The sequence below is a fragment of the Zonotrichia leucophrys genome, chromosome 4 (genome assembly GCF_028769735.1).
Source record: "Zonotrichia leucophrys gambelii isolate GWCS_2022_RI chromosome 4, RI_Zleu_2.0, whole genome shotgun sequence".
Lineage (NCBI taxonomy): Eukaryota > Metazoa > Chordata > Aves > Passeriformes > Passerellidae > Zonotrichia > Zonotrichia leucophrys.
The window spans coordinates 85497-111888 of NC_088173.1; the positions used below are offsets into that span (position 1 = coordinate 85497).

At 51.8% G+C, this 26392-nt stretch overlaps 1 protein-coding gene across 7 annotated transcripts in view; it reads left to right on the top strand.

The window, feature by feature from the left end:
- The window catches only part of SHROOM3 (shroom family member 3), a 109264-nt gene that overhangs the window by 77719 nt on the left and 5153 nt on the right, over positions 1–26392 (top strand). For 4 of the 7 annotated variants that reach the window (XM_064710145.1, XM_064710146.1, XM_064710148.1 and 1 more), the window contains 6 exons: positions 5604–5723; positions 13085–13216; positions 15267–18456; positions 20571–20647; positions 23533–24417; positions 25391–25882. In XM_064710145.1, the coding sequence (XP_064566215.1) occupies positions 5604–5723; positions 13085–13216; positions 15267–18456; positions 20571–20647; positions 23533–24417; positions 25391–25882 (4896 nt within the window). Of the gene's footprint in view, positions 1–1674; positions 1798–3918; positions 4050–5603; positions 5724–13084; positions 13217–15266; positions 18457–20570; positions 20648–23532; positions 24418–25390; positions 25883–26392 lie in introns of those variants that run through there. The other 3 variants (XM_064710152.1, XM_064710149.1, XM_064710150.1) reach the window with 3 other exon arrangements.

Sequence of the window (26392 nt, forward strand, 5' to 3'; positions counted from 1 at the left end):
GAGCTGTGCGCTCCAAGCCGGCTGGGCAGCACAAGAAAGGACTGTGGGCTCCAGGGCTCCGTGCCCAGCTGCCTCCGAGGGCCAAGTGCTCATGCAAAGCAGGGAAGGCCCCCAATTGAGAAAGAGTGGATTTGGGGTGCCTGGAAAAGGGTGGCAGGCTCTGGGTCGAGGTCTGGGCGCAGTGGAATGCTTATTGTCAAAGCTAAAGACCAAAGGGAACGCTGCATATTGTGGGCCTAAATGCAGCTGGCACGAACCAAAAATGTGCATGTGAGTGCCTTTCTAAGTACCCAGTAATCCTCCAGGGCAAAACGGGGATTAGGGCTCTCTCCCAGACAAAGGAGGAGTTCATTTTCTCAAAGATCCCTTGGCCAGTGAAGTGAGGAACCCAAAGGAATGCCAGGGCTCCTTTCAGCTCTGTGCTTGCAAACAGGTACGGCGCCGGAGCAGCTGGTTTGTGTGGGGCTGTGCAAACACAGCGTGGCCAGATTGCGGGATTGAGGTCAGGTCAGCTAAAACCCATCCGCTCCCAGAGAAAAGGAGAAGCCAGGAAAATGCTGGGCAAGTAGGACTAGACAGCTTGCACAGGGGAAAAGTGGTCTCCTTTCTCCAGAGTTTTTTCTCGGTGGCCCTGAAGGTCAGCGCGCATTGAGGTTGTTTAAGTTGGAGTTGCCTGAGTGAAGAGCCCTCTGAGAAGGAAAGCTGTGAGTCTGGATAAGTTCCAGGTGACTTCTCAGCCTCTCTTGCTTTGCCCTGAAATCCTGCATGCTCGGAATCTCCAGTAGGAGCCATAAGACTGAGAGTGATGGGTGCCTGAATGGGGGGATGGATCCATGTAAAATTTACCATCCTGTGATTCCTTTAATTTGCCTTTGAACAATGGCTTGTGCAGGTAGAAAAGCACAAGCCCCTCTGCACTGTTCCTGGGAAAATTATTTTCTCTTCTGGGATTGGCTTATGGCACAAAGATCAGCTCTAGTAATCCTGTCTTACCAGATATCAGGATAGATGTGCTTGTGATGTGTACAGAAAATGTGCATTAAGTAGTCCTGTTTCTTAGAAGCAGCAGCCAGCAGCACTGTGAATGGGTTTGGGTTGTGTGGGTTTCTTTCCCTGGGTTTTATTGAATCTGAATCCTAGACATGGATATTATTGTTTCTACTTGAGAACTTGGACCTTGCTGCAGATCTCAGGGAGGAATGCCTAATTCAGTCCCAAGATTCATGTGCTCAGTGAGCCTTACTGAGATTTGAGAGGAGTCTTGCTCTGCTTATGATGAAAATGTGCTTCCAGGAGTTACACAGGTGGAGCCTGCTGCGTTTTGGATTCATGAACCAGTCTTGAATTCCTCATGTGCCTAATTAAGACTGTGGAGTTAAACCTGGCTGTTCCCCATCTCAGGTGAATGTTGTTAGTCACAAGCTAGAGCTTTTATCCAAGGACTGAGACTTTTTCTGGCACAGGTTTTACAGGTTATTAGTGTGGGAGGTTTTGGTGCAATTTATAAATTTTTTTTCATGGTAAGTTTTGTCCACACGTTTCCTCCTGGTCTTGGTGTGGCTCGGGGGTCCTGAGTAACAAACCTGTGCAGGCCTTGCTGCTAGCAGGAGAGCCCCTGGGCCTTTGTGCTGTGACACAGGGACACTTGCAGTGCAGCTCAAGGAGATTCTGGGAGCGTGACAGAGCTGTGGATTACAGGCTATTTCTGGGCCAGCCACAGGAGGTAACAAAATACGAAATACGTCAGCACTCCGGTCGGAGCGGGAGGATCTGCCCAGCAGGACAGCGACAGCCAAGGTGGGTGCCTGGCATGGCTGTGGTGTCTCCCTGCTCTGCATCCCCCTCCTGACAGCAGGGAGCAGACAGGAGGGCTCGTCCTTTGCCAGGAGAAAGATGGGCACTGCCGTGGAGATGCTGTTTGCAGCCCAGGAGCCGTAATTCCGGCTGGGCAGCTGTGAGAGCTTGCCTGCGGGATGAGGATGGCCAGAGGTGAGGCTGCCCAGCTCTCCTTATGTCACTGGGCTGAGCTGGGCATCTCAGGCTGCCCTGTGACATTGTGTAACCTGGGGTGCTGTGAGGATAAACCAGCAGCATTAACCCCTCTGGCTCCGTGCTGCCTGTCGGAGCCCAGCTCAGCTTTGCTGGTGCTTCTCTGTACTTTTGTGTCTGTGATGTGCTGTTGGCTGCTTCTGTAGTGGAGGGGGTTTCCTCTTAGGTTCTGATTTAAGACAAAGGGAAGAATATCAGGAAATCTCTACAAATAGCTGTAGAAGTTGTAAGAAGAGGTCCTTGCTTTAATCTCAGTTTCAGAAGCATCACTGTGTGAGCACCTGTGTTTCTAGGATGGCTTTTAATTCTGTCACTGGTTACAAATACTCCTGTTCATCCCAAATGATTTAGAAATGAGAATTTAATCTCCATCCTCTCTTCCAGAACAACACTGGATTTAGAGGTAACAAAATACTAAAAATTACTAAACCTGTTAACATTTGGGGATTGGATCCTCTGGGACTCAGGCCATCTATTACTGTGGCAGCACATCAGGTGTTGGCTTAGACTCAGCAATCATGGCTCCAAGAGGAGGAACCATTAAAATATACCTATTCTGAAAAATTTTTTAAAAATTAAATAATTTCTTCACATAGTTCCAGGTGCTGCTTGTGGCTCACCTCAGGCATATCCCAGGACTCATCCCTGTAACTACAGGCAGCTAAGCCAAGAGTGCAGGATGTAGTGCAGCCAGAAGAACTGTAACACTGTTGTCCTGGAAAATAAATGCTATGGGCAGACAAAACTTCCCAAGCTGGGTTTGTGCCGCCTCCCTGTGCAAAGTCTGTCTCCTCTCTGGGAATTACAGCCAGGCAGCTGAGCTTGCACTGCATCATTTCCTCAGTGAGAGCAGTGATTTATGCTGCTGCCATTACTCAGGCAGCTATTGTTATGAAACATGGGCTTTAATTAATTAAGAATATGATCTCTGCAGACTCTGATAATTGTCAGGAGAGCTGCTGGGCAGGGGCACCCACCCACACTTTCTGTCCAGGCTGACTTTAGAAAACTGATCTGTGCTGGAATGTGAAGGTTGTAAATAAGGATAAGGAAGACTGAAGAAAGTGAGGAGGAAGAGCCAGGAGCCCCAAAGGTTAAGATAAGTGCTGTGAAACGTTCCAAGCACGCAGGTAACAGGAGGTCAGCATGGGAAGCAGATAAGGGGCCAGAGGAGCTCGGAGTCAGCCCGGCTCAGAGGCAAAGGATCTCCCCAAAACAGCAACCGAGTTCTGCAAGGGCTCAGGAGACGCCCAATGGCAGCAGCTGGCAAACCAGTCTTCTGGGGAGTTGATTAATGTAAAATAAGGCCACCCATGTGCTCTTGAAGAGCTCTGAGGAAGGTGGTGAGAAGGAGGGAGAGTTTCGCAGATGCCTGCTGTGGAAAGGCCGTGCTGGCTGCGTGGGGAGAGATGGATGTGGGGTCAGGAGGTTCTGCCTCTCTTCTGGAGGGGGCACTGAAACTTCTGAAGGAGGTTTTCCTTGAAAAAAGCCCTTAATCTCTAGCACTGTATTCTTTCACTGTCAAGCAAGCAGCAAGGAAAAAATTCAAGCAGGCCATATTTTTAGATGAAGGAAAAGCTGAGCAGTGTGTCCTCATGGACATGTGTGGTATTAAATACCAAAGGCACCATGGAAGCAGCAAGTATAAATAACAATTCATAATTAAACACGAACTTTGCAGAAAAGGAAAGATTTCAGAGGCAGCTGCCAGCCTCAGGTGGGAGGTAAAGGAGTTTTAAATAGACTGTGTGTGCTGGGTTTCCTGTCTCCCACTTGAGAGCTTTAGAAACAGCATGATAACAAAAAGAACAACTGCAGGCCCCTCCTTGCCAGGGATACTTTTTGGCTGTGGAATTGTGAAGCCCTTTGAAACATCCCAAAATAAAATGCAGCCCCAGGCTCTAAGAGCATCCCATCGGGCTGGGCGCTGCCACAGGGAGCTGGAGCTTCCAGAGAGGGGCCACTCTGAGGAGAAGGAGTGAGGACAGCCAAGAGGAAAGGTAGGCCCCCAACAGCTTAGCACAAGAGTGGCTGTCTCCATGTAATGGTGGAAGAAGTGTCTTTGCAGAGATTAACACCCTCCTGGTTGTTAGACCTAAGGAGCTGCCTTCCTTAGGAATGCCATAGCCAATGCTCTGGGCTGAGCAGCCAGGTGAGGCAGAGGGCTGCAAGGGCAGGGCAGGTGTGGCCTTGGGGTCCTGTTTGGGGAGGTGTTCAGTTAGGGGAATATGTTTTGCTCACAAAACTGTTAGACCTGTTTGTAAGGATAAATCGTTTATATGCAATCTTTTAAATCCTCACCTCTCGCAGGCCTTCTGTCCTTTCCGTGTCTTGCAGTGAAATCTCCTCTGGAAATTGGTAATTTTTCATGGTGAGCTTGGTGAGCTAAGAGAAATAGAGCATTTAAGGATATTGACACTTCCAGGGCTGCAGGAAAAGAGATTGTGCTCCTGGTGTACAGTGAGGCTGGAATGGGAACAGGGAAGGGAAACTTTCAATTTTGATCAGAGGCTTGACATCATCTCAGAGAGGAGTGGCAGAGACAAAGCAGGACGGGATTTGGCACATGGAAAGAAAAGGCAGCCAAGGCAGGATTTGGGGTAAAAATCGGATGAAGATGAGCAGGGTGAGCAACAAAAGGCCGCTCCTGACGAGTCGCTTTCCCTGGTGGAGGTGAAAGTGCTGCTGGCATCCCCGCTGTATCCCATCCGCAATGGGAGGCTTAACATTCCTGCCGGGGACGTGGGGGCGCGGGGGAGGCCCGGCCGGACGCACGGAGGCCGGGCTCTCAGCGGAATGGCATCCGAGCCATGTCAGCCATGCAGAGCCCCCGATGCCGGCGTGCGGGCTCCGCGCACACCGAGAGGCAATTGCAGCTTACGCCGGGCCAGGCAGAGGCGCAGGGAGCCTTTCAGCCCCGCTTTTATTCGGCGTGGAGGCTCACTGAGCGAAGTCTCAAATCCCTTCTGCGCTGCAGGGCTCAAAATTGGAGCAAGTGGGAATAGTGGAGCCTTCCAGAGGAAAGGAAGGAGCTGAAGCAATGGTTGCATTGTGTTTTTGTGACTTGGAGCGGGGTAAATATGTGTTTGCTGACTCGGTGGAGATATCAGCAGAGGTGTAGGACAGGTTTGTCTTTCTCCCTCTCACTGTGTGGAGTTTTCTCTTGGCTTTTCTCTTGTGTGTTCAGAGCAATCCCTGAGCTCTCATAAGGTGGTTACATGTGGAAAAAGCGTATCCCACAGTGGAACCCGTGACTCCACACCTGGGGATTTAGTGTCCCCAAATGCAGCTGCAGGATAATGAGTTCTGTGCCCTGTGTACTGAGCTAATCTCACTCCTGTGTGCCGTGGGATTGGGCAGCTCCTCCAAAACACTCGTGAGGGACACTGGCAGAGCCAAGCATTGCCCAGAGTAGAGAAAAACAAGGATACACATGACCTGATGCCCCTGCCTTGCCCTCTGGGTCTGTGCATTGCCCTCTTCCCCAAAATCCTGTTGGCTAAGGGCTGAGGTTTTGCGTGCTGGTGTTTACCTGTCCTTGCTCTCCTTTGCAGGGACACCCATGCAGCACAGGGATGCTCAGAGCTGTCTCCCAGCCCGGACTGCGTGACCACTGACTTGCAGCCCGGCAAAGCCACGTGGGCAGCAGGAGTCAAGCTACGGCTGAAGACCAGGTGAGAATGTGTTGGTGTGGGTCCCTGAAGCCTCTGCAAAGGCAGGGTGGGAAACAGTTACTGCTCTGGCTGCCTGTGTGCCTGAGGGGCACTCGCGGGGAAGGAGTGCTGAAATTTCTCCTTACGAGCTTTTGTCAATGCTGGTGAAGGTCATCAGAAATGCTGAACCCAAATATCTCCACACAAGTGGGGTTAGTCTTCTCTGACTTCCCAACTTCAGGTGCCTGGCATTCCAAAATCACCTGGCTTCTTCAGAGTCTGGGTGGTTAAGTGGGAGTTTGGCATTCATGACTTTTGAGCACCCGTCTGCAACTTAGAATGATTAAATGTATTCAGAAATCACTTTGCTGAACTGCTCTGGATTGGCTGGTACTGTGGCCGAGCCTGACTCCCCTCCTTTGGCCATGCAGTTTAGAACCAAGTCCTACAGCATTTACTCAGGCAGAGCTTTTGCTGGCATCAGAAGAACCTCTTACATCAGTCAGCTATAGTCTGGGTGACCTCATAGATTTTTGTGTCTCAGTCTTGTGAGATTTGTTCTGTGAAGCAGAAGCAGTGGCTTTTATTTGCAACATTGCATTTGGGTCAGACCTTGGCTTATTTGAAGTCAAGAAGCTACACTGATTTCCTGGAGCTGGTGGAGCTGTGGCCCAGTGCCTGTGAGTGAGCAGCTGAGAAGGGAATTCCACATTCTGATTTTATCAGCGAGGATGCATCTCTGGAGCAACCTCCCTGACCTTAGTGGAGGTGCTCCAGCTTCTGGCCACTGTAGGCAGTCATGGATGCTGACCCTGCCCAGCCTTGGATGGAGCAGATTTTAGAGGCTGAAATATCTCCTCAAGCTGATCTGTTGAGAAGTTCATCTTTGACTGAGGAGTGGGACTCTGCATTTCCCCAGGTTATGTCACCCACAGGGAATTTGGGAAAGGAGCTCCCCTACATCCACCACCTCCCTATAACAATGAGTCATTCACCATATGCCCTCTGTAAATCCTTCTTGCCCAACAGTTTAGAACCAGATCTTCACAGAAACTCCAAAGTCTGGCATTTCACTTGGATAAATTTGCCTTTGGGTGTAGAGCCCAGTGTTTAACTTTACTTTTCCAGCAGCACTGGAAGCTGTGGCTGCAAATCTCAGTTTGACCCGGGCTGGAGCTTTAGTTACAGACAGGAAGCTGCTCTAATGTATAAGAATGTGCCTGTGGGAGGGTGTTGGAGACTCAGCAGCCTTTGCTTTGGCCCAGGCAACGGGTGCAGTTCCCTGGCGCATTTGACTCACGCTGTTACCCCCCCAGCTGTGTGCAAGTACCTCCACACGTCCTCCTGAAGGCCCTGCTGCTTCTGTCCCATTTATGGCTCCTCCAGGAGCTCTTGGATGGGGAGCCCACACTTGGATGTGGAGCCCATGAGCGTTGCCTGTGATTTGCAGCCCTGCAGCTCAGGGGAGAGCCCAGCTGCTGCCTGGAGCCTTGCCCTGCAGATCCCCTTGGTTACCTGCCCAGCCTCATTGTCCACGTTCCGTTTGGATAATCGGGCTCACACGGGGCAGGGTTCCTGCTGCCAGCCACCCAGCTCCTCCTGGGCACTGAAAACACATTCCTTTCATTGTTTCCAAGTCGCTCCTGTTGCAAGTTGCTGTGTGTTGGGTATCGGGTGGTGAAAGAATCTAAGCTATGCTTGGGTTTCTGTCTTTTTAACTAATTTACTGACTGGAGAAGAATGAGAAAAAATTAATTGAATTGAGCCTGTGGGCCAGTTTATCAGTCTGGATAAATCAGTGCAGCTCTGAAGAGCTCTGGGCATGGAAGCCACTGCAGGCTCTAGCTGTTGGGATTTTCCACACTTGCTCTGGGAGAGATAATGTGAATCCCTGCAGAAGACGGGGAATAATAGGATCCTCCTCAAAGACTCTAAGTCAGTTAGCTGCTTCTTTTCCATGTCTGTTCTTTCTTCCTCTTTTTCCAGTAAAGGAAGCAGAATAAAATTACATAAAGAAGAAAGTTGCAGAGAGCCTTTAACCCAGTGCTCTCCTGCTCCTCATTGTATGCATGGTCTAGGTACCAGGCTGAAGGCTCTCCTGGCTTCTCCATGTCCAAGCTGCAGTCCTGTGAGAGATGGACTATCTTGGAGCACCTTTCAAAATAGAGATCTGAAATACTCCTCGTTTTGAAATTTAAATCAAACTCTGTTGCTTGATCATGCTGTCTTCAAAATAGCAAGCTGTCAGAAGATCCTGGAACGACAGAGTCCTTGAACTCAGTAATCAGGAAGAGTGAGGTTTGTGTACATCACCTCTGTTCCTGTTGAAACCTGTGTCTGGTTAGTGTCAGGGAATGCCATGGGACCCTTTCTTTGTGTAGGGAAAAGTCCTCAATCTAAATATTGCCTGTCAAACCCGTGCTGGGGTGAAGGGAAGATGGAGCTGCAGCACACAGCCTGGCTGCCAGCCCCTCACTCTTTGTTTCCTTTGCTGGACACTAGATAAATGCCTCTTTCTTGGATAAGACGGCGTGGGGGTTCCCAGAGATATGTGATAACACAGAGGTGTGACTTGCAGGACCAATAATCATTAATTACAATGTTTGACTGTTCCTAAGTTCAAGGAAGGAGCGCCGTTGCTCACAGCTGCCATCACCTCTGAGCGATCCCAGCACTTCCATCTGCAGCCTGTGCCTGAGGGCACTTCAGTCAGGAAAAGCCTGCAGGAAAAAATCTGTGTCTAGATCCACATGGTTGTCATCTCTGCTTCCACAGAGGGATTTTCTCCCCAGTGGTATGGTGGGGAGTTTGTGATAGTAATGGTAGGAATTCTGAGAAGAAACTTCTGATTCCCTTCTTCAGAGATTTCAGGGAGATTGGTGCCTGTCTCCCATTTCCCAGATGGCACCCAGGGCATGGTCTGATGCAGCCCAGACATCTTCAGTGATGTTTGTCAAAGGGGAAAAACAAATGGTGTCTGACCACACAGGCACAGGAGCTGCAAAATGAACATTTTGTGGAAAAGCAGGTTGTGTCCTGGTATGAGAGTATTGAGAATATTGACACATTTCACCCAGCTGCTCTCAAGTGAAGGGTTTTTCATGTGTTTTTTACTCAGGGAAAGTTTTCATCTGAGCATTAAGGGGTGGGCAGTGTGGGCGTGTTTCTCCCTTTCCCCTGTGGATGAGGAGACACTATTGGCCAAGATCCATGATGTGAAATAACATTTCATAGACTTCAGGTCTTTCTAATGAGTCTTCTTTCTTTTTCGCCAAAATTGTGAAGGGACAGAGCTCACTCCACATCCTTTCTGCCCCAGAATTTACCAGAAGGGCTCAGTGAGCCTAAAAAGAGAGATTTAGTGAAAGACACACCAAGCTGATGCCATTCTGGTCCGACTCCTTTCTAATTGGCCTCGTCTGTTCTGCTTATTTTTAGAACCATGACTGAACCTTAATTAAGAGCGACGTTGCTTTGAGTAGATTGTGGCCTCGCTCTGTGGAAATCCTAATAGGCTTCTGAGTGCTTTACTTTTTCCTTCATCTCCTGTCTCCTGCCTAGTAGCTGGACAGAGAGGCTGCAGCCACGTTTGGATGTCTGGAAAACATCTCCTTGTCACGCTCCCGCTCCTTTAGCAGTGTCTGTCTTGGAGCCAGGTCTGTCCCAGTGAGAATTCAGATGGTTGTTCTGCTTTCTGTCGGTGCAGGTGCACACTCACCCTGGAAGGAGGGTACGGGTGAATTGCTGGGATCAGGATCTCTCCATGTACAAAGATCCTGCTGCTGCACGTACAGGATATGGCTCAGGATGTGGTGCCCCTGCCACGTGGATTTTGTTAGGTTAGAGTTATCACCAGCTTGAAATCTCAACTGCAGTGAGGATGACGTGGTGAGGATGGGCAGCTGCCCTCTTGGCTTTCTCTCTTGTGACTCAGTGCCTGGGATCAGATCCAGGAGGCACCAGCTCTGCACCTGCATCCAAATCTTTGATTTCTCCTGCAGGAGGAGGGTCTGTGCTGCAGGACCCCCATCCCTTCCCACCTCCCCATGTGATAGGCTAGGCCATGCCTATCCCTTCCAGCTCCAGCAGCCTCCCACACAGCCACCTGGTGCAGGGCTGCTGGGGGACGCACATCCACAGGGATTGTGGCTGTGAGTGATGGCAGAGTGACCTTCTCTCTTCTCTGCCCCATCCCATCTGCCCTGGACACAGGAACACCAGCTGCTAGTCAGAGCCATCCCCTCCGGTCATGGAGGTGTGTCCTGGTGACCTCTGCTCCTGCCTGGATCCGCAGGTAGATTCTGCTTTCCTTGAAAAGTTTTGCAGTCTTTATCTTCAGCATTCCCTGTGTCTGCTGAGGAAGGGTTTGGAGCTTGTGGGGACAGAGAAAAATGACCACAAGGTCAGTGGTACAAGCAGCATTGTTCACAGTTCTCTCTTCTAAGCCACCTGGATGATGTTTCTGATGGATGTGAGAATGGTGAAAGCAACTCCCCAGGAGCTGTGTGGGAGTAGAAAAAGATGAGTTTATTGGGGCACTGATGACCCTGAGTGGCTGGTTAATCAGCCACAACATCCCTCTCTGGCTTTCACTTATTAGCTTTCTAAGGATGTGGAAAAAATGCAAATGGCAATTTGAAGAAGCTGGGTTGTTTGCTCTGGTTGAAGATGGACTGCACCTCCTGAAGGATGCTGGGCTTGAGGTACTTTTGAACTTGCAGAGCACTCAGGTTATATGTGTACTCCAGAAGAGGCAAGGAACAGTACGTGAAGAACAGCAGTCAGACTGACTACACTCTCCTGGATGTTCTCAGTTTGTGACCTTGAGGAGAAGATAACCTTTCAGTTAGACTCTGAAGAAAGCCTCAGATGCTGATTCATCTCTCGAGTTAGTGCCAAAGTGTCTCTGTAAAGTTCCATTCCTGTTTTGCATGCAGTATAAAGATAATCTCCAGAGATTACAGAGAAGAGCACGCTCAGCTCCTGCCAATAAGGGCGAGCTGCAGAGCTGTTCCTGGGGAGGGCCTCAGGGATGTGGATGTGGTCCCTGCAGCCCAGACTGCTCCCAGTGTGCCAGACTGCCACTGGGGAGCCTCTGCTGGCCTGGGTGTGTTTCCATCTGCAAACACTGGGGCCAGCATAGCAATGCTGGGCAGCTCCCAGATGGCAGCAGCTGGATGAGATGAAAACTATCCCTTTCCCTTTGACTTTCAGTCTCCAGTGTGAGCTGGCAGTACCTGGTCTGTAGCCTGGGTTACAGCTCCATTCGGATGCCAGCCCTGCATCACATCCCACTGATTTCTCCAGGTATCTTCACTCCCAGGCACTTGTCATGGTGCCAACCTGACCCGGATGCCCAAGTTATCTGATCACTGCAAGTATCCATGAGGAACCGGGAGTCTCCTTTTCCTTTTCCAGCCTTGGCATTTACAACACAGGGATCACTTAGTCTGTTATTTGAAGAGGAGAATTTTTTGGTAGTAAGGCTGTCCAGACACATTCACAAGTACAGTAGAGAATATGTAAAAGATAAGGTGATGAGGTTGGTTTGTTATTGTTGTTGTTATTACAGTTCTGCAGTTTTGGATCCTACAGCCTTCTGTGCCAAAGTGTCACCTGTTGCTCTTGGTTTTGTTGCAGGCAACTTAGCTGCCCCAAAGTAATCCCAGTTAAAGATCTAACTATTTTTTTGTCTTCATTCAAATCCAGCATTAACTGCTGCAATTGCAGGTTGTGTCATTCTGCCAGTTTGTCTGGGATCAGTCAGGATCTGCCACATTTCCAAGACAGGGTAGGTGTGGAAACAGTGCAAGGTTGTCCCACACAGAGCTGCTAAGCTGGTACCATGTGTCTTGTGACTAAAATTCACAGCTATGCACGTGTGGTATTATTACAAGGATATCAGACAAAAGAGTTAAAATACCTGTGGCTCGGATGATTGGCTACACAGCTCCCTCACTGTTTCTGCTGATCAAACCAAGGGATAACACATGCCTTGCACAGGATCATTCATTTTCCCAAGCAAAAAACTGGTGCTGATGGCTTGTACTCCACTAAAGTATTTACAGTCTTTAAAAATCTGCAGAGGAAAAGGTAAGAATGTGGGTTATTCTCAATAAACAGTTTTGTCAACTTCCCATCTGGCAGTGTCCAGGTTCTTTGTTTTCTGGGCAAGGAGCTTAGCAGAAGAGCTCTGTCTTAAACACACCTACACACGGAAAGGTAAAGTGGTGTTGGGTTCAGCTTGTCCTTTGCAGACCTCCAGTCCAGTTTCCCTTAAGACAATCCTGCAACAAGAGACCTTAAAGAGAAAAGCATGTCCCTTTTTCTTCCTTCGTTGAGCAGACAGCGAGGAAAAACCTCGCACTTGTAAAATCTGTATGGAAGAAATGCTGGAGAAATGGCTCTGCCTCTCACTCTCTGCCTGTGCTTTTCCATGCTGTCCAACATCAGCAGGTGCTGATGTTAACTGATACTGGGAAAGGACCTGACCCTAAAAAGCATTTTTAACTTTTTGCACTTTCCTGTACTGTTCCTTTTACCAATCTTAGGCAGCGCTCTCAGTGTCTGTGTGCCAAGGGCATTTTAATCTGTGTACTGATGTGTTCAGGACATGCTGTGCTGTGGATTTTTCAGTGAGACAAAGACTAAAGATGTGTCATATCCTCCTCTTGCATTTATTTAGTCAGAATTGTCCTGCAAGCTGTCACGTGTCAGTAGGACTCAGGCCCAGGGAGAGAGTGAGAAACTGTGGAAATGAGTGCTAGAGCAGGGGAGAGAGATCCCTCATGGAAAGCAGCAGGAGGATTAAGGACAAGCCCAAAGGCTGGGGCAAAGGAGAGTCTGTGTGGCCTCTTCAGGGGATTCGATCCCTAATCCCCTGCTTTGACTTTCCATTGCACCACTCTGTGCTTTAAATAAGGTGTCGGTGGGGCTTTTTTCCCTCGGGGCTGACAGACACAGGCCTTGGTGCTGGTGACTGAAGGCACCAAAGGGCAGCTGTGCCAGTGCCACGCCTGGGGACACACCCTGGGGACAGCTGTCTGCCCGGGGTGGATGCGAGGGACACACATTGCTGGCACTTGGGTGTCACGTCTCGTCCTGCATTTTTAGCAGCCCCGAGGAGAGATCAAAAGTCCCTTTGCAGGCTTCCACCCCCTCATGGCATTCACTGACTTGTGCAAATCCCGGAGGGAGCTGTTGCGGCAATGTGGGGACGTTCACACGTGGTTACTGTGGGACTTGCTTGGAATGGACAGAAACACAGCAGGGGAGCACAAATGAGCACAAGCAGTTTTAAATGGTGGTGTTAAGGTCACATCCATCTTCCTGGGGAGAGCTGGCCTGTTGCTGATGTGCAAACCCCTTCTGCTTTCACCTAGGCGGAGTGAAACGCCGGGCCGACCTCACTCCTGGCATTCCAGCAAACTCGCGGAGAACCAGCCCGATCCCAGCATGATGCAAATATCTCAGGGTACGCTTGGCACCCCTTGGCATCAGTCCTACCACTCCAGGTAAGTACTGCACAGCTGGGGAGGGAAGGGAGGGGGCAAAGGTGTAGTGGGAAAATGGTACCAGTCACCTCCATACAGCTGGACAGGTTTATACACAGCCAGGGTTCAGATCAGAGTTAGGAAGGCTTCAGTTCGTGTTTGGTTTCCCAGATAAAGGGGCTTTGTTTTCCTCCTATAAGTGCTCTGTGGGGTGATTAGCAGCTAGGAAGTCCCCCTTCCCACAAAGATGGGAGCCCACTGCCAGGATGGTGGTAGAGCTCTCTGTGGATGATCTCCCATACAGAAACACAGCATGGTTTTTTCCCCAGCAAAGCAACAGAAATCCAAAGTCTAAGTTGGCCTATTGAACAAAAAGGAAGAAAAGGGTGTAAGTGGCAGAAGCTGTCAGTGTAACAGAGCAGCCAACAGTGCATCAGCAACAGTGCTGCCAGGGTGAGGAGTTCAGGGAGGGATTTCCTGCTTTGGCAGTGGCTTTCTGCAGGAGTCAGCTCTATCACAGCTGAACGTGCAGGGCAGCTTGAGGAAGGACAAGTTTAAATTCCGCCCTTGAAAGATTTTACCCAGAGAGGCAGAAGGGTTTGAAAACCCCCATTATAGACTCTGGGATTGAAACATCACTTTCTTCTGCTGGCTAGACTGATCCTTGGCAGAGGAGAGGAAAGAGAAAAAAGAGCATTAAAGAAAGTGAGGAGATGGTTGTAGAAAATAAAGTGTGTTGGTCTGTGGCCTCAGCACAGCTCATGCTGGAGCACACTCCTTTCCCACCGAGGGGCTTTGCTTCCCAGGCAGTTCCTGGCAGAGCCTTTGGCAGCATGGCTCTGTCTCCTGGGTGCTTGAGAAGGAGCACGGGGAACATCTAGTGGCCAGCTGGCTGGGGCTGTGCTGGGCATTGCCAGGGAGATGGTTATTTGAATCCAGTATAGAGTGGTGCATTTAAATGAGCAAACCACTTCTGTCCTGAGATTTGCCATATCTCTTCCTGCCCGTGTTCCTCTGCATCTCTCTGCAGAGCTGCTGTGAGCAGGCTTCCCTCTGCCTTTCCTCATCCTTAGCACCCTTCTCCCCTGGGTCTGTCACTTGTTTGGGATGTGATCTGGAGCCAGCTTCCAGCTCTGCGCCTTGCCCTGCCACAGCCTGTCCCTCCCTGCTGCTTCCTGTGGCTCTGCCAGGACAGCACATGTTGTTGCACAGGGAACTAGAGAAAGTGATACCTGAGGAAGGGAAGCTGGGAAGAGAGGGAAGAAAAGTGAAATCCTCAGGCTACCCTCTCAAGTCCTCAGTGTATTTGCTTAAATCTGGAAGGGGAGATTAGCTAGGGCAAACTCTGCAGAAGTTTGTGACATGCATAAAGAGCTTCCTTTCCATGGATAGAAAGATCTCTGAATATCCTTCTTTTTTGATCGCTTTTCTGACGGCCGTGAGTCCTCAGAGGAAGTGCCAAGGTGTACCTGCACCTGCTAAGCTACAAGAAGAGGTGGCAGTGCAGACTTCCTGGGAATTCTCAGACTGTTTCTGTGGTTGCACCCCACTTTCCTCCAGGCACAGGCACATACATCTCTCCTCTTCTTGTCAGCTTAGTTTTCTCGCAGCAAACAAACTATCCTTGGGACAGCTGAATTTCCAGGAAGCCTGCCAGAGCATAGCCTTCATCTCCATAAAAAGAAATGAACTGGGAAAAAAAGAAAGAGATTAGATCCCCCCCAGAATGCCCCTCGTGCTCCTCTCCTCCTCCTCCTCAGCGGCGTCGGTGCTCATTCAGCTTTCCGAGGGCTTTGGATGGGTTTGCCGGGTGGGGTTGATCCTCCCTGGCTCCAGAGATGGACGATCTCTCTGTCTGTATTTCCCTCCCACCCTTCTGTGGTAAATAAGAGCCATGTGTTGCAATGTCAAGCAGTTCCTCTTTGTGAACTGGGATGACTCCAGACAGGGGATGGAGCAAGGCCCAAATATGGGTTTTCATCTCAAAACTAAACATCTCGCTTCTGAGCTCACTTATAAGTCGTTGTGCCTCTCCTCTGCTGGTTTTCACTCTTCCCTCGCTGTCCCCCAGCTCCTCCACCAGCGATCTCTCGGCGTACGAGCATGGCTACCTGAGGAGGAGCCCCGATCAGTACAGCTCCCGGGGCAGCATGGAGAGCCTGGACCACTCCTCCCCTGCCTACCACCCTTGCCACCTGTCCCCGGCCAAATCCACCAACAGCATCGACCAGCTCTCCCACCTGCACAGCAAGAGAGACTCTGCCTACAGCTCCTTCTCCACCAACTCCAGCATCCCCGAGTACCCTGCGGCCCCGGCGGGCAAGGAGCCCTCGTGCTCCGCAGTGGGGCTGCCCGAGGGCATGCGGCAGGCCGACATCCGCTACGTCCGGACGGTCTACGACGCCCAGCAGCGCATCTCGCAGGAGTACGAGGTGAAGCCCTCGGCCCTGCTCCCCGGCGGGGACGGCCGCGGCCACGGCAGGCTCCACGCCTTCGGCCGGCACAACGCCGCCTCCTCCTGGGCGCAGCCGGCGCAGGGCCCCTCGGACAGCAAGAGCCAGCCGCCCCTGCCTCCCGCTCGCAGCGACAGCTACGCGGCCATCCGGCACCACGAGAGGCCCGGCTCGGGCACCGGCCTTGAGCCCAGCAAGCCCGGCCGGGGCCAGCCCAAAGGGGCCTGGGCGCCGCTTGTCAGCTCCCTGTCGCAGGGGCCGCTGCTGAAGCCGCCCTTCGGAGAAGGGCACCTGCACACCGTGGTGGAGAAGAGCCCGGAGAGCAGCCCCACCATGAAGGCCAAGCAGAGCTTTTCCCAGGCGGCCCAGCCAGGGCAGCCCCTGCTGCCCACCGGCGTCTACGCCGTTCCCTCCCCGGAGCCGCACTACGCCCAGGTGCCCCGGCCTTCCGCCGGCAGCACCGGCACGCTTTACCCAGCTCTGGCCAAAGAAAGTGGCTACTCCCCAGCCCTCCCGGCCTCCTGCGACAAGGCCGAGGCCGGCGGCACCCTGCCCTTGGATGAGAATGGAAACCAAAGCACTACGAACAGGTCGACCATCTTCTACCAGCCCCCTGCCACTGAGAGAAAGCACGAAGCCAAACTCATCCAGCAGAAACCTCCCAGCGCAGCGGGCCCGGAGCTCGGCCCGGCTGTGTCGCGGAAGGAGGAGCTGCTACCCCTTTACAAGGCAGCACACAGCCACCGAGAGACCACCGGTACCACACAGACCTCCAGGCCCCTTTTCCAGGGTCCACAACCCCAGCCGAGGGATGCTAGTGAGAGGAAAAACCATTACCAGCCCAACGAGGACTGGACACCTGGATCCCAGGAGGAGAAAAATGGTAACACACAGGTAAACGAGAGAGACACTGGTGCTGCCCACCCATGGGGTCACAGCAAGGCCAAGCAGTATGGCTTCTCTTCCTTACAGAACATCCCAGAGAGCTCCAGGAGGCAAAGCAGCTCTGACCTAAGGGAGACACAACCAGGTGAGGGTTATTCCAGCACCAGACTGTCCTTCCTGAACAGCAGCAGCAGAGAGGAGAAGGATCACAGAGAGCAGGGGCACAGACAGTGGAGTGATGTGGACCCCCAGGCCTTCACGAGGCAGGAGGAGGACGGCACGAGCATGGCTCTGTTCCATGCTGCTGAGCCAAAGTGCAAAGAGCCCCCTTCTCCTCAGCTCCCAAAGCCCTCAGATTTCGGGAGGAGCCGGCTCAGCTCTAGCAGCACCCCGAGCTTTCCCTACAGCAAACCAGAGGCTGGCAAGTCCCGCTGCTCAGTGCTGGAGAAGGTCAACAAGTTTGAGCAGCGGGAGCAGAGCGCTCCCCGGCCCCAGAGCGCCGGCATTCCCAGCTTCGGCCAGCACTATGGGCCGAGCAGGACGAGCCAGCCTGCTGGCATGAGGTGCTCTGTGCACAGCCCAGAGGACATGAGAAGCAAGCTGCCCAGTGAGCCAGGCAGGGGCTCCAGCCCCTCCGTCAGGAACGGGAAGCTGGAAGAGGCTGACTGGCGCCCCGTCGAGCTGCAGATGGTGGCTGCGGTGAAGCAGGCAAGACCCAGCGAGTACTACGGCCTGTGTCCTGAGAACGAGGTGCAAATAAGGGCGCCTCAGCTTCCTCGGAGTAGGAGCACATTGCAGCTGGGAGGCGAGCCTGAGAAGGAGATCCTCTGGAAGGATAACATCCAGGATGCGCACGGGTCGCAGCTGGACACGTCGTTCAATAGGGCCTACAGGAACAGCATCAAAGATGCTCAGTCCAGGGTGCTGAGGGCCACCTCCTTCCGGCGGATCAGCCCCCCGTTCGGGAACGCGCCCAAGAGGGTGCCCCAGAGGCCTGCCTCGGCCCACGTGGGCATGAGGAGCACGGCGGCGTCCCCGCACACCCCCAAGGAGAGGCACAGCATCACGCCCACGGAAGGAGGCTTCTCCAGCCTGGACCACGCCAGGACGCAGCAGGTGCTGCGCATCGGGGGCCGGAAGCGGCTGACGGCGGAGCAGAAGAAGCGCTCCTACTCGGAGCCCGAGAAGATGAACGAGGTGGGCATCTCGGATGGGGAGCCGTCCCCTTTCTCCTTCCAGAAGAAAAGCATCCACTTTATCTTCCCAGAGAACACGGTGGCCGACCGGCGCAAGATCTTCGAGAGGGACGGCAAGGCCTCCTCCACAGCCAGCCTGTCCAAGCCGGAGCTCAAGCAGCTCCAGCAGAACGCCCTGGCCGACTACATCGAGCGCAAAATGGGGCGCCGGCCGTCCTCGCAGGACATGGGGCTGCTCCGGGAGCGCTCCCACAGCTCCTACCTGCAGCTGGCTGGCCCCGACAGCCAGAGCCTTTCCTCCGCCTCCAGCATGAATTCCCTCCAGGACCAGAACCTGTACCGCCGCAGGGAGTCCATGGAGCGGATATCCAGGACGGGACGCATGTCTTCCACCCTTCCTCCGGGGCTGATGGACTGCTTGGACACGAGCGGAGATGAGAAGGTGCCAGGGCGCCAGGACAGCCTGGTCACCGGCCGGCCCAAAGCAGAGAGGTGCTGGGAGCACAGGCCCAGATCGGATCTCACCAAAAGCACGCAGACAGACCTGCTGGGCATGCAGGGCCAGCCCCGCTACAGGAAGCAGGAGCAGGTCTTTGAAACCCCCTCCACCACCAGGAAATCTGGGAAATCGGTGTCTGTGGAAGACTTGCTGGATAGGTACGACAATCAGCCGGTCCCCGTGCACGTGCGCTCCAGGTCGTCTCCCACGGCGGATAAGAAACACCAGGTATGTGGGAACGGGGTCATGTGCACCCACAAGAGGGGATCTCACAACCAGGGAACGCGGGGGAATGTCAGAGAACAGGCTGATGTCCGGTCATGGCCAGGACTCCATTGATTAGAGACACATTCAGCACATACTGAGGCAGTTTAGTGCACCTTAATTAAAAGATCGCTGGTGGGGTTCAGCCCTCTCCCTGCTGGAGAGTCAGGGGTGTCAGGGATGCTGGGATTCCAGTGCATGTGCTGCTCTGGACATCCTGTCTGAGCTGTCCTGCCTTTACCTGCCAGCAGCACCAGAGATGCACTGAGCACTTTTCTAGTGGCGTGTCCCACTGAGATGGTGATTTGCCTCAGCCCATTCTCCTGGTGCAACGTAGAGAGGATTAGAGGCTGCTTGGAATTGCCTTGGCTCCCACTGTGCCTGACAGTGCTGGGAAGTGCTGGGCAGAGGCACTGCCAAATAACCATTATGTTTAGCCTCCAGCCCTGGAGGGAAACATCACAGAGAAGACTGAACAGAGACCCTGGCCCTTCCATGTCCCCTGCTTGGTGGTTGGGAACATCACACTGATGTCACAAATGGGGAATTCGACTGACTCTGAAGATGGTAAACAGTAGAACCAGGCTAAATTCTTAAAGAACAACTGCCCAGGCCAGCTCTTCAGCTGGCTGAAATCTGTTCAGACCTATTTAGGAAACTGCAAACTGGTCAAGCCACATGGATTTGCAGCAGTGCTGGGTTTGCTGCCCCATCTCTATTTCCATGCCAGGCTCTATTCATCATGGAGAGAGGCAGCAAACAACCAAAATGTGTGGACAGGCTCCTAGCCCCAAATAAGCTGAGTGTTTGGAGAGGCTCACATGCTTACAGGGCAGTGGAGACCCAGGAAATCTCTTTCTACTCCTGCACTCACTCTTGGCCCAGAGCAGATTATCCAGGAGCAACAAAATGGTCCTGAGTCAAGTGACGAGAGGAGGCTCTGGGCAGCATCTCACAAATGGCCCAAACCAGGGTAGGGGGATGAAGCTGCCCCCCAAACTCATTGTGTGCTTCATTCTACACATCCTCCCTCAGCAGCCCTCAATCCCATGCCACATCTTTAAATAGAGTGAATTTAAAAAGCATCTTGTGAATATCAAGTGACCGGAATGCACTTCCAGAACCGCCCCTGTCTCATGCCACCATCAGTATTTTTCCACCCCAGCCAGGCACCAGCCCCATCTGTGCCATTTTGTCACACTTGATGATCAGAGCAGCAGGAAAACCAGACATCCAGAAAGAGAAAAATCACCAAAGTGTGCTTTGCAGTGACAGGTTGGATGACAAGCAGCCCCAATTCATTTTGCCTTGCCTAACTCTTATCAGGCAGGAGGTACAGGGCAGTACTTCAGATCTTCATTTTCCCCTCCTGGTTAATTTTTAATTGTTCATACACTCAGCTGCCAAACCAGAGGTTCTGCCTCTTGGACGCCAAGTTGAGGAAGAGGGTGAAGAACATTGCAGACCCGAACACAGGGTCCTAAATCAGGCAGTGAAGAGGGAAGAGCCCTTAGGGCTGTTTCCCAGAGGGATTTAGCTGTAACCACCTGTGGAACAAGGATTAGTCCCATAGGCAGCAAAGCACTTGTGAAAATCCTGGTCTTAAATCCTAACTTGACTTCCAGTGTATATATTCCAGTATATACACCAATCCATAGGGTCTGTTTGAAAGGGAAGTATATGTTGAAGTGCTTTCTTCATTAGGTTTGTTTTTATCCATCTCCAATGCAAACCCACAGCTATAAACATGGGGTAGAAAGCCAAACCAACAGAATGAGTTTTTTTTAAATTATTTATTAGATTTCTTTTGGCCTTTTCAGATATTTTTGTGGGAAATGTTTATTTCCAGTTTAGCAGCAGACCTCTCTGCCTCACTCACTGTCCGTTTTTCAGGGCCTTGTGTACAGTGCTTAATGTTCCTTTCAGGCTGCATTGCACTGTCACTGCAGGAATTTGTTTGGAGCTAGGCAGGAGTGGATGGCCATGGGGAATGAGTTGCTCTCAGGCTTTGGAAGGCATTCTCATCCATGTTTTGGCGTTTTGTTTTGCTTGCTGCCGGCGCTGTGTCGGTGCCCCAGGAGCTGCTGAGGAGGGAGAGCAGTGAGTTGGGCGCCGTGGTGAGGGATCCCTGCTACGTGCTCGGCGCAGGAGCCAGGTGGGTGTGTGTCCCTGTCCCCGTGTCCCTGTCCCCAGCTCTGGCCATCCCCCTGCCTGCCCGCAGCATTGTCTAGAGCTCACACCTGCACAGACATGTTCCACGAGTGCTGTGCCCAGCAGACTGAGGAGGAGTTGCTACAAGCTTTTTCTTCCACCACCACGGACATTAATTTGCTATCAAGTCCTCTTTGTGTCATTGTGAGCATGTTTGTGCAGCAAATTCCCACTTTTGTAACTTCAGAGTGTGTTTGGTCTGCTGTTGAAACTCACAGTGTATGATAGCATTAACTGAAGGATCCTAAAGGAAACAGTACCTCCATGTCCCACTCTGGGTGGTTTTATCCACCAGGGATGCTGCCTCCCCAAAAGCAAGGGACTAAACCCAGGATATTTCCTTAATCATGCTCAACTGGGAGATGGCCTTTGGGCTGCTTCCCTTCATCCAGGCAGGATGTTGTGCTCAGCAACAGGGGAGAGAGAAATGTTTTTAAAAACAGAAGAGCATAAGCACAAAACTCAATGTCTTAGGGCTTATGTAAGTCTCCACTTAGCCCCTGATTGTTTTGAAGTTAATGAGAACTGAAGTTGGTCGTGCTGTATTTACATTTAAATAATAAATAGATGTTTGCCCTAAGCCCTGAGTGCCCAAACAGCTAACTCCCATTACAGTAAAAGCCATCAAGAGGGACTAAAAGCATTGTTCACAAAGGAGCTCTGTTCCCCACAAACTTGCAGTAAATGCCAGCCCTCTCTGTGGTCACAGTGGGAGTTAACACTGCTGTGTCCAAAGGTTTCTTCATGCAGCTCTGGGTCAGGGAGTGACAGCTGGAAGCAGGGGAAGGTTCCCACTCTGGCTGATCCTACTTCTGGCCATTTTTGCCTCTAAGAACACATAAATGTTGTTTTAAAGGGACTCAATCTGCCTTCAGGCACATCCTTGTAGGATTATTTAAAACACACTTGTTTACTTTGATTTGGAATAACTTTTTCCATGTTTTTTTCCAAAGAGAACAATGCAGCTGTTTCAGTTCCTCCTGCCCCCCTTCTCTCCTAGAGATGGCATTTCATCCTGCTGCTCAATCACTGCTTGTGCCTTCCTTCTATTTTTTTTTCCTTTCCCCAACCTATTTTCCAAGTAATGGGATGGAACGCCCAGACTGAAAACAAGTTTACTGGGGCACGAAATGCAGGTTTCTCATTTTCATGCTTCACTGCACAAAGATTATTTGTTATTAACAGTTTTATGATGTTTGTGCAGCATAGGCATCCCACGTGTGCTCCACAAGCACATTTCTCCTGGGAGATGGGAGGTTGCTTTCCCTTCTTGCTTGGAATTGGACTTCCCAAAGGATAAAACAAAAGGACAGGAGAGGTGTTTTCCATGCATGGACCCTTCAGGGAGGCAAGGCAGGCAGCAGGAATTACGTTTCTATGTTTCCTTGGGACACAGCTGCTCCATGAGCTGCAGAGGAGATGGGACCATCCTTACTACCTCTCCTGCTGGAGAGGAAAACAGTCAGATGGTTAAGTGAGGAAAACCTTGGTCAGCAATCACTTGGCCCAGCCACACGTGCTGTTCCTCTGTTCCCCAGGTGTCACAGGCCATTGGGAACTGCTCCACCAGTTTTAGAATGCACAGTTGCTTCCACAGTGGGAGAGATCTCTAAATTAGAGAATCACCATCTGGCATTCCCGACAAACACTGAGCATCTGAACAGAATACACACTGCTACTGTCCAGGAACCACAGACAATACCAAGAGCAGCCTGTCTGGGAAGTTTCCCCACCCCCAGGCACAGGCTGCCAAATTCTATTCTCAGTCACACCAGAATAAAGCCAGAACGACCCATGTCTTTGACAGAGTTGTTCTTAATTAGTACCAGTACATCTGAGAACAAATTTGGGGCCCAAGTCTCCAGGATGACAGATTGGCAGGATTATTTGACAATGCATCTCAAGAACAGAAAATGCACTGGTAGTAGAGCTCCGTTGTGTTTTACTGTTTATGATATGGCCTCGTGGTTCCAGGCCACCTTCTCTTGCCTCTGCCAGTGCCATTGTTACTGCTCAGTTTGTTTTCCAGCTAAACACCCAGACAGGCAAATAGGTTTGGCTCTGGATTCCCAGCAGAATCCTCAGTCCAAAGGCCAGATGCTGTTTCTCAGGCTCACATGTGAACACCCTAAAAGACCTGGAAGGAATAATTCAATCTGCTGGCTTTGCAGCCTTAACATCCGCTTGCAGTTGGAATGTGCTGGCTTTGGTGTTGGTCACACCTGCCTGTCTGAGGGAGCTCTTCTTTCTCACAGGATTCCAAGGCTGCAAGAGCTTTTTTCAATTTTCTCTATAGTCAAAATAGTGCATTTTTTGGCCTTTCTTCATTCTTGGAGACAGTTGAATCATTTTAATGGCGCCTTTCCAAAAGGAGCAGATAACATTATGAGAATATTTGGCTCATAGAGCTGAAATTCTTAAACTTTCAAGCAATTGAGAATGGAATTTGATGGTAGATAATGTCAATTAGTCTATCTTACAACAATTGCTACTCACTCCATGTGTAACAAACAAAATTGAAAGCAGAGCAGGAATGGAAGCCAGCCATTAGGTTCTCCTAATAGTTTTTCCATTGAGTTGCTGCTGTGGTGCATGCTATGTGTGTGATGTAGCACACACTGACAATGATGGGAGATGGTGAGAGGGAGTAGATCTGGCTCAGGATTTCATTTCCAGTTTCAAAGCTCAGCTGTACCTCACCTAGACCAGCAGGCAGTGATGCTGGCCTCTGGTAGTGTTGGTAACTTGCCCATTAAGGAGGTGCACAGTAAATTTTCCTGCTCGTTGATGAGTTATTAATCTTACCATGGTCTGTCTCTTGGTATTCAGGTCTTTCAGCAAGAAAGAAAGAAGCCACTCAGAGAAAATGGCGTTCACCAGTTACTATCCCCATCCCCTCCGCAGCACAGAGCTTGTCGCCGGGCCTGCCACGCTGGTTGAGAGTCACAAGCTCTCAGAACTTTCCAGGCCAGATAGCAGGACTTCTGCATTTTTCCCAGCCCCAACAGAGGCAAGGAGTCACTATCCTGAGCAAAAACAAGGCTTTAAACCCTTGTTCCTTAACCTTACTCCTTCTGGGCCTGGCCACTCTTCCCCTAACACACCCGGCCAGGCTCCCGCAGACTTGCAGAGCACAGGTGACAGCCAGGCTCCGAGACAGCACCATGCCAAACGAGAGGCTGCTCCCCCTGAGGGCAGCGGGAGCACTCAGGCACAGCCTCTGGATGCTGCCCAGGACAGATCCCCCGAGACTGCCACGGAGGAGATGATGTGGAGGAGGAAAGCGGGGCTGCTGCACAGGTCCCTCCCGCCCAAAGCAGCGTGGGCTCATTCGGCCAAAGACAGCGGCTACGCCAGGGCCGTGGTGTCTCCTCCGGCGGCCGGGCCCAAGCCCTCCCAGAGGTGGCAGTCCCTGCCCACGCAGAGCAGCACTTCCTCCGACCCAGAGAGCCCTGCTCCCCAGGCCGTGACCCAGCTCCGCATCTCGGAGTCGGGGCTGCAGCTCACGCCCCCGCCGCCGCTGCAGGACGAGGAGGACGACGAGGTGTTTGTCGCGCCCTTCTCCCCGCCGCCGCCATCCCGTCCTCTGCCCGAGCTCCGCTCTTGCACTTCTGCCAACGGCACGGAGGAATTGCCGCCTCCTGCCCCTCCTGCTGAGGGGAACGGGGCAGCTGGAGACAAATCCCCCTGGCTCCCAGAGGAGGCCGGTGTGAGGTAAGGGCGGGCTGCAGCGCGGCGGCTCGGGCGGTGCCGGGCCATATACAGTAAGATATGCGGGGCTGGGACAGATGGGCTCGTCCCTCGGGCCGCGGGACCCGCAGCTGCTGGCCGGGCTGGGAGCTTGCACCATGTCAGGGGACAGGGAGTGACAGACTCGCTGCTGGTCCACCAGCAGGTGCACTGACAGGTGCTCCCCAAAGCCCCCAGGACAGGAGATTATGGGGGAACACTCCTGGCTGTTTCTCCCGCAGATTTCAGTGTGGCTGCTTCTGACTCGCTCCAGCACAGAGCTGGAATGGCTGCTGGCTCCTTCCAGTTACTTGGTTTTGAGAGACAGCTGTGAAAATCCGTGATGGGTTTCTCCAAACAGTTAGTATTTCCCAGAATATATTTTGGACCTGGCACAAAATAATGCTGTCATGACGCGGTGACCGTCTGCCAAGAAATGACAATGCAAATATGTCACAGTCAGGCCTTGTATAGGGAAATTCTCCTGAAGGATAGGACTTTGGGCGAGGTGCCCAGGAGGTTTAACTCTGCACAGCTTCCCTCACTCCCAGGGAGCTGCTCTGATATCCATCTGGGAAGAATCTGGCCAGGGCTGTAGTAGTGACTGGCCTTCCAACACAGCAAGGACAAATGGGGTAGAGGCTGCTCAGGATGGCACTCCCAGGTGGGGACGTGCAATGTCCCCAGCCTGCCAGTGGAAAACAAAGTGACTTGGTGTTCACTAGTTCTTTCTGTGCTGGAAGGACAATCCAGCAGTGTCCAGGTTGAAGGGACAAAACAATTCTGGTGCCAGTGGCTTCACACTGTGGACCCTCCATATTGGAGTGAGAAGCGAGACACAAAAACAAGTGAGAGAGAAGGAAAACTCACTCCTTGTAGGCTTTTACTGTGTGGTACAATGGGAGTCTCTGGGTGGTAGGTTTCTCTTCATCTCACAGAATGTTTCTGTCCATTGCAGCTTCAAAAGCTTTCCCAAAGCCCTGGCTGAGAGGGAGACCGCAGGGTTGGGCACCAGCACCAGTGAAAATAACTGGCCAACCCCATTAAAGAGGACTGGCTCTCCATCTGCTGTGGATCAGCAGCACCAGTCCCCTGCTTCTCCTGAAGGGCCTCAGAGCACTGACAGACAGCCCATAACTCAGCCTGGAGGTAACTCCAGAGAGCCAGCATTGGAAAATGCCAGCCTGGACTCTGGGATAACCAGCACAGCACCCCCAGTGAAGGCAAAGAGCAAGACCCCAGAGGATATTAAGTCAGAGGCTCTAGCAAAAGAAATTGTCCATAAAGACAAGTCTCTGGCTGATATCCTGGATCCAGATTCCAAAATGAAAACTACCATGGACTTGATGGAAGGGATTTTCCCCGGTGGAAGCAGCGTGCTGAAGGAGAACAACATGAAGAGGAAGATGTGGCAGACACAGGCCAGCAGGACGGCGGCGGCGGGTGACACGTAAGCACCGCTGGGCACAACTCCCTGCTCCCTTGCTTCTGAAACTTGGCCTGTGCCAAATTTTTCTGCATGTCTGTAGGTGCGAGTGAGTTGTGCAGTTCAGAGGTGTGAGGCCTGGCAGGGCATTTCCAAGCAGCCTTTCCCATGAGCTGGGCTCTGAGCTCACCTCTCTGGGCTGTGCAGAGAACGATGCTGAGCTTGGGAACAGAGCAGGAAATGAAACGTCCCTGGAGATAGAACTGGGTTTTGCTATCTGAACCTTAGTAATCTGAAGCAGTTCAGTCCAAAGCAAAGGAACAGAGATAGTGGAGTAAAATCAGGATGAAAATAATGGCAGGCACAGAGATAACAAGAGGCCAAATTCTGGAAGGAGGGTTGAGGGGAGCTGCTTGTTACAAGATCAGCCCAAGTTGCCCACTGTGGGTTTTTTAAGACAGAGACTTCCAGGTGGCAGCTGGAGAACTGTCCAGAAGTCAGGTGTACTGCATGAAGCCAGGTAAGGGCAGTCTG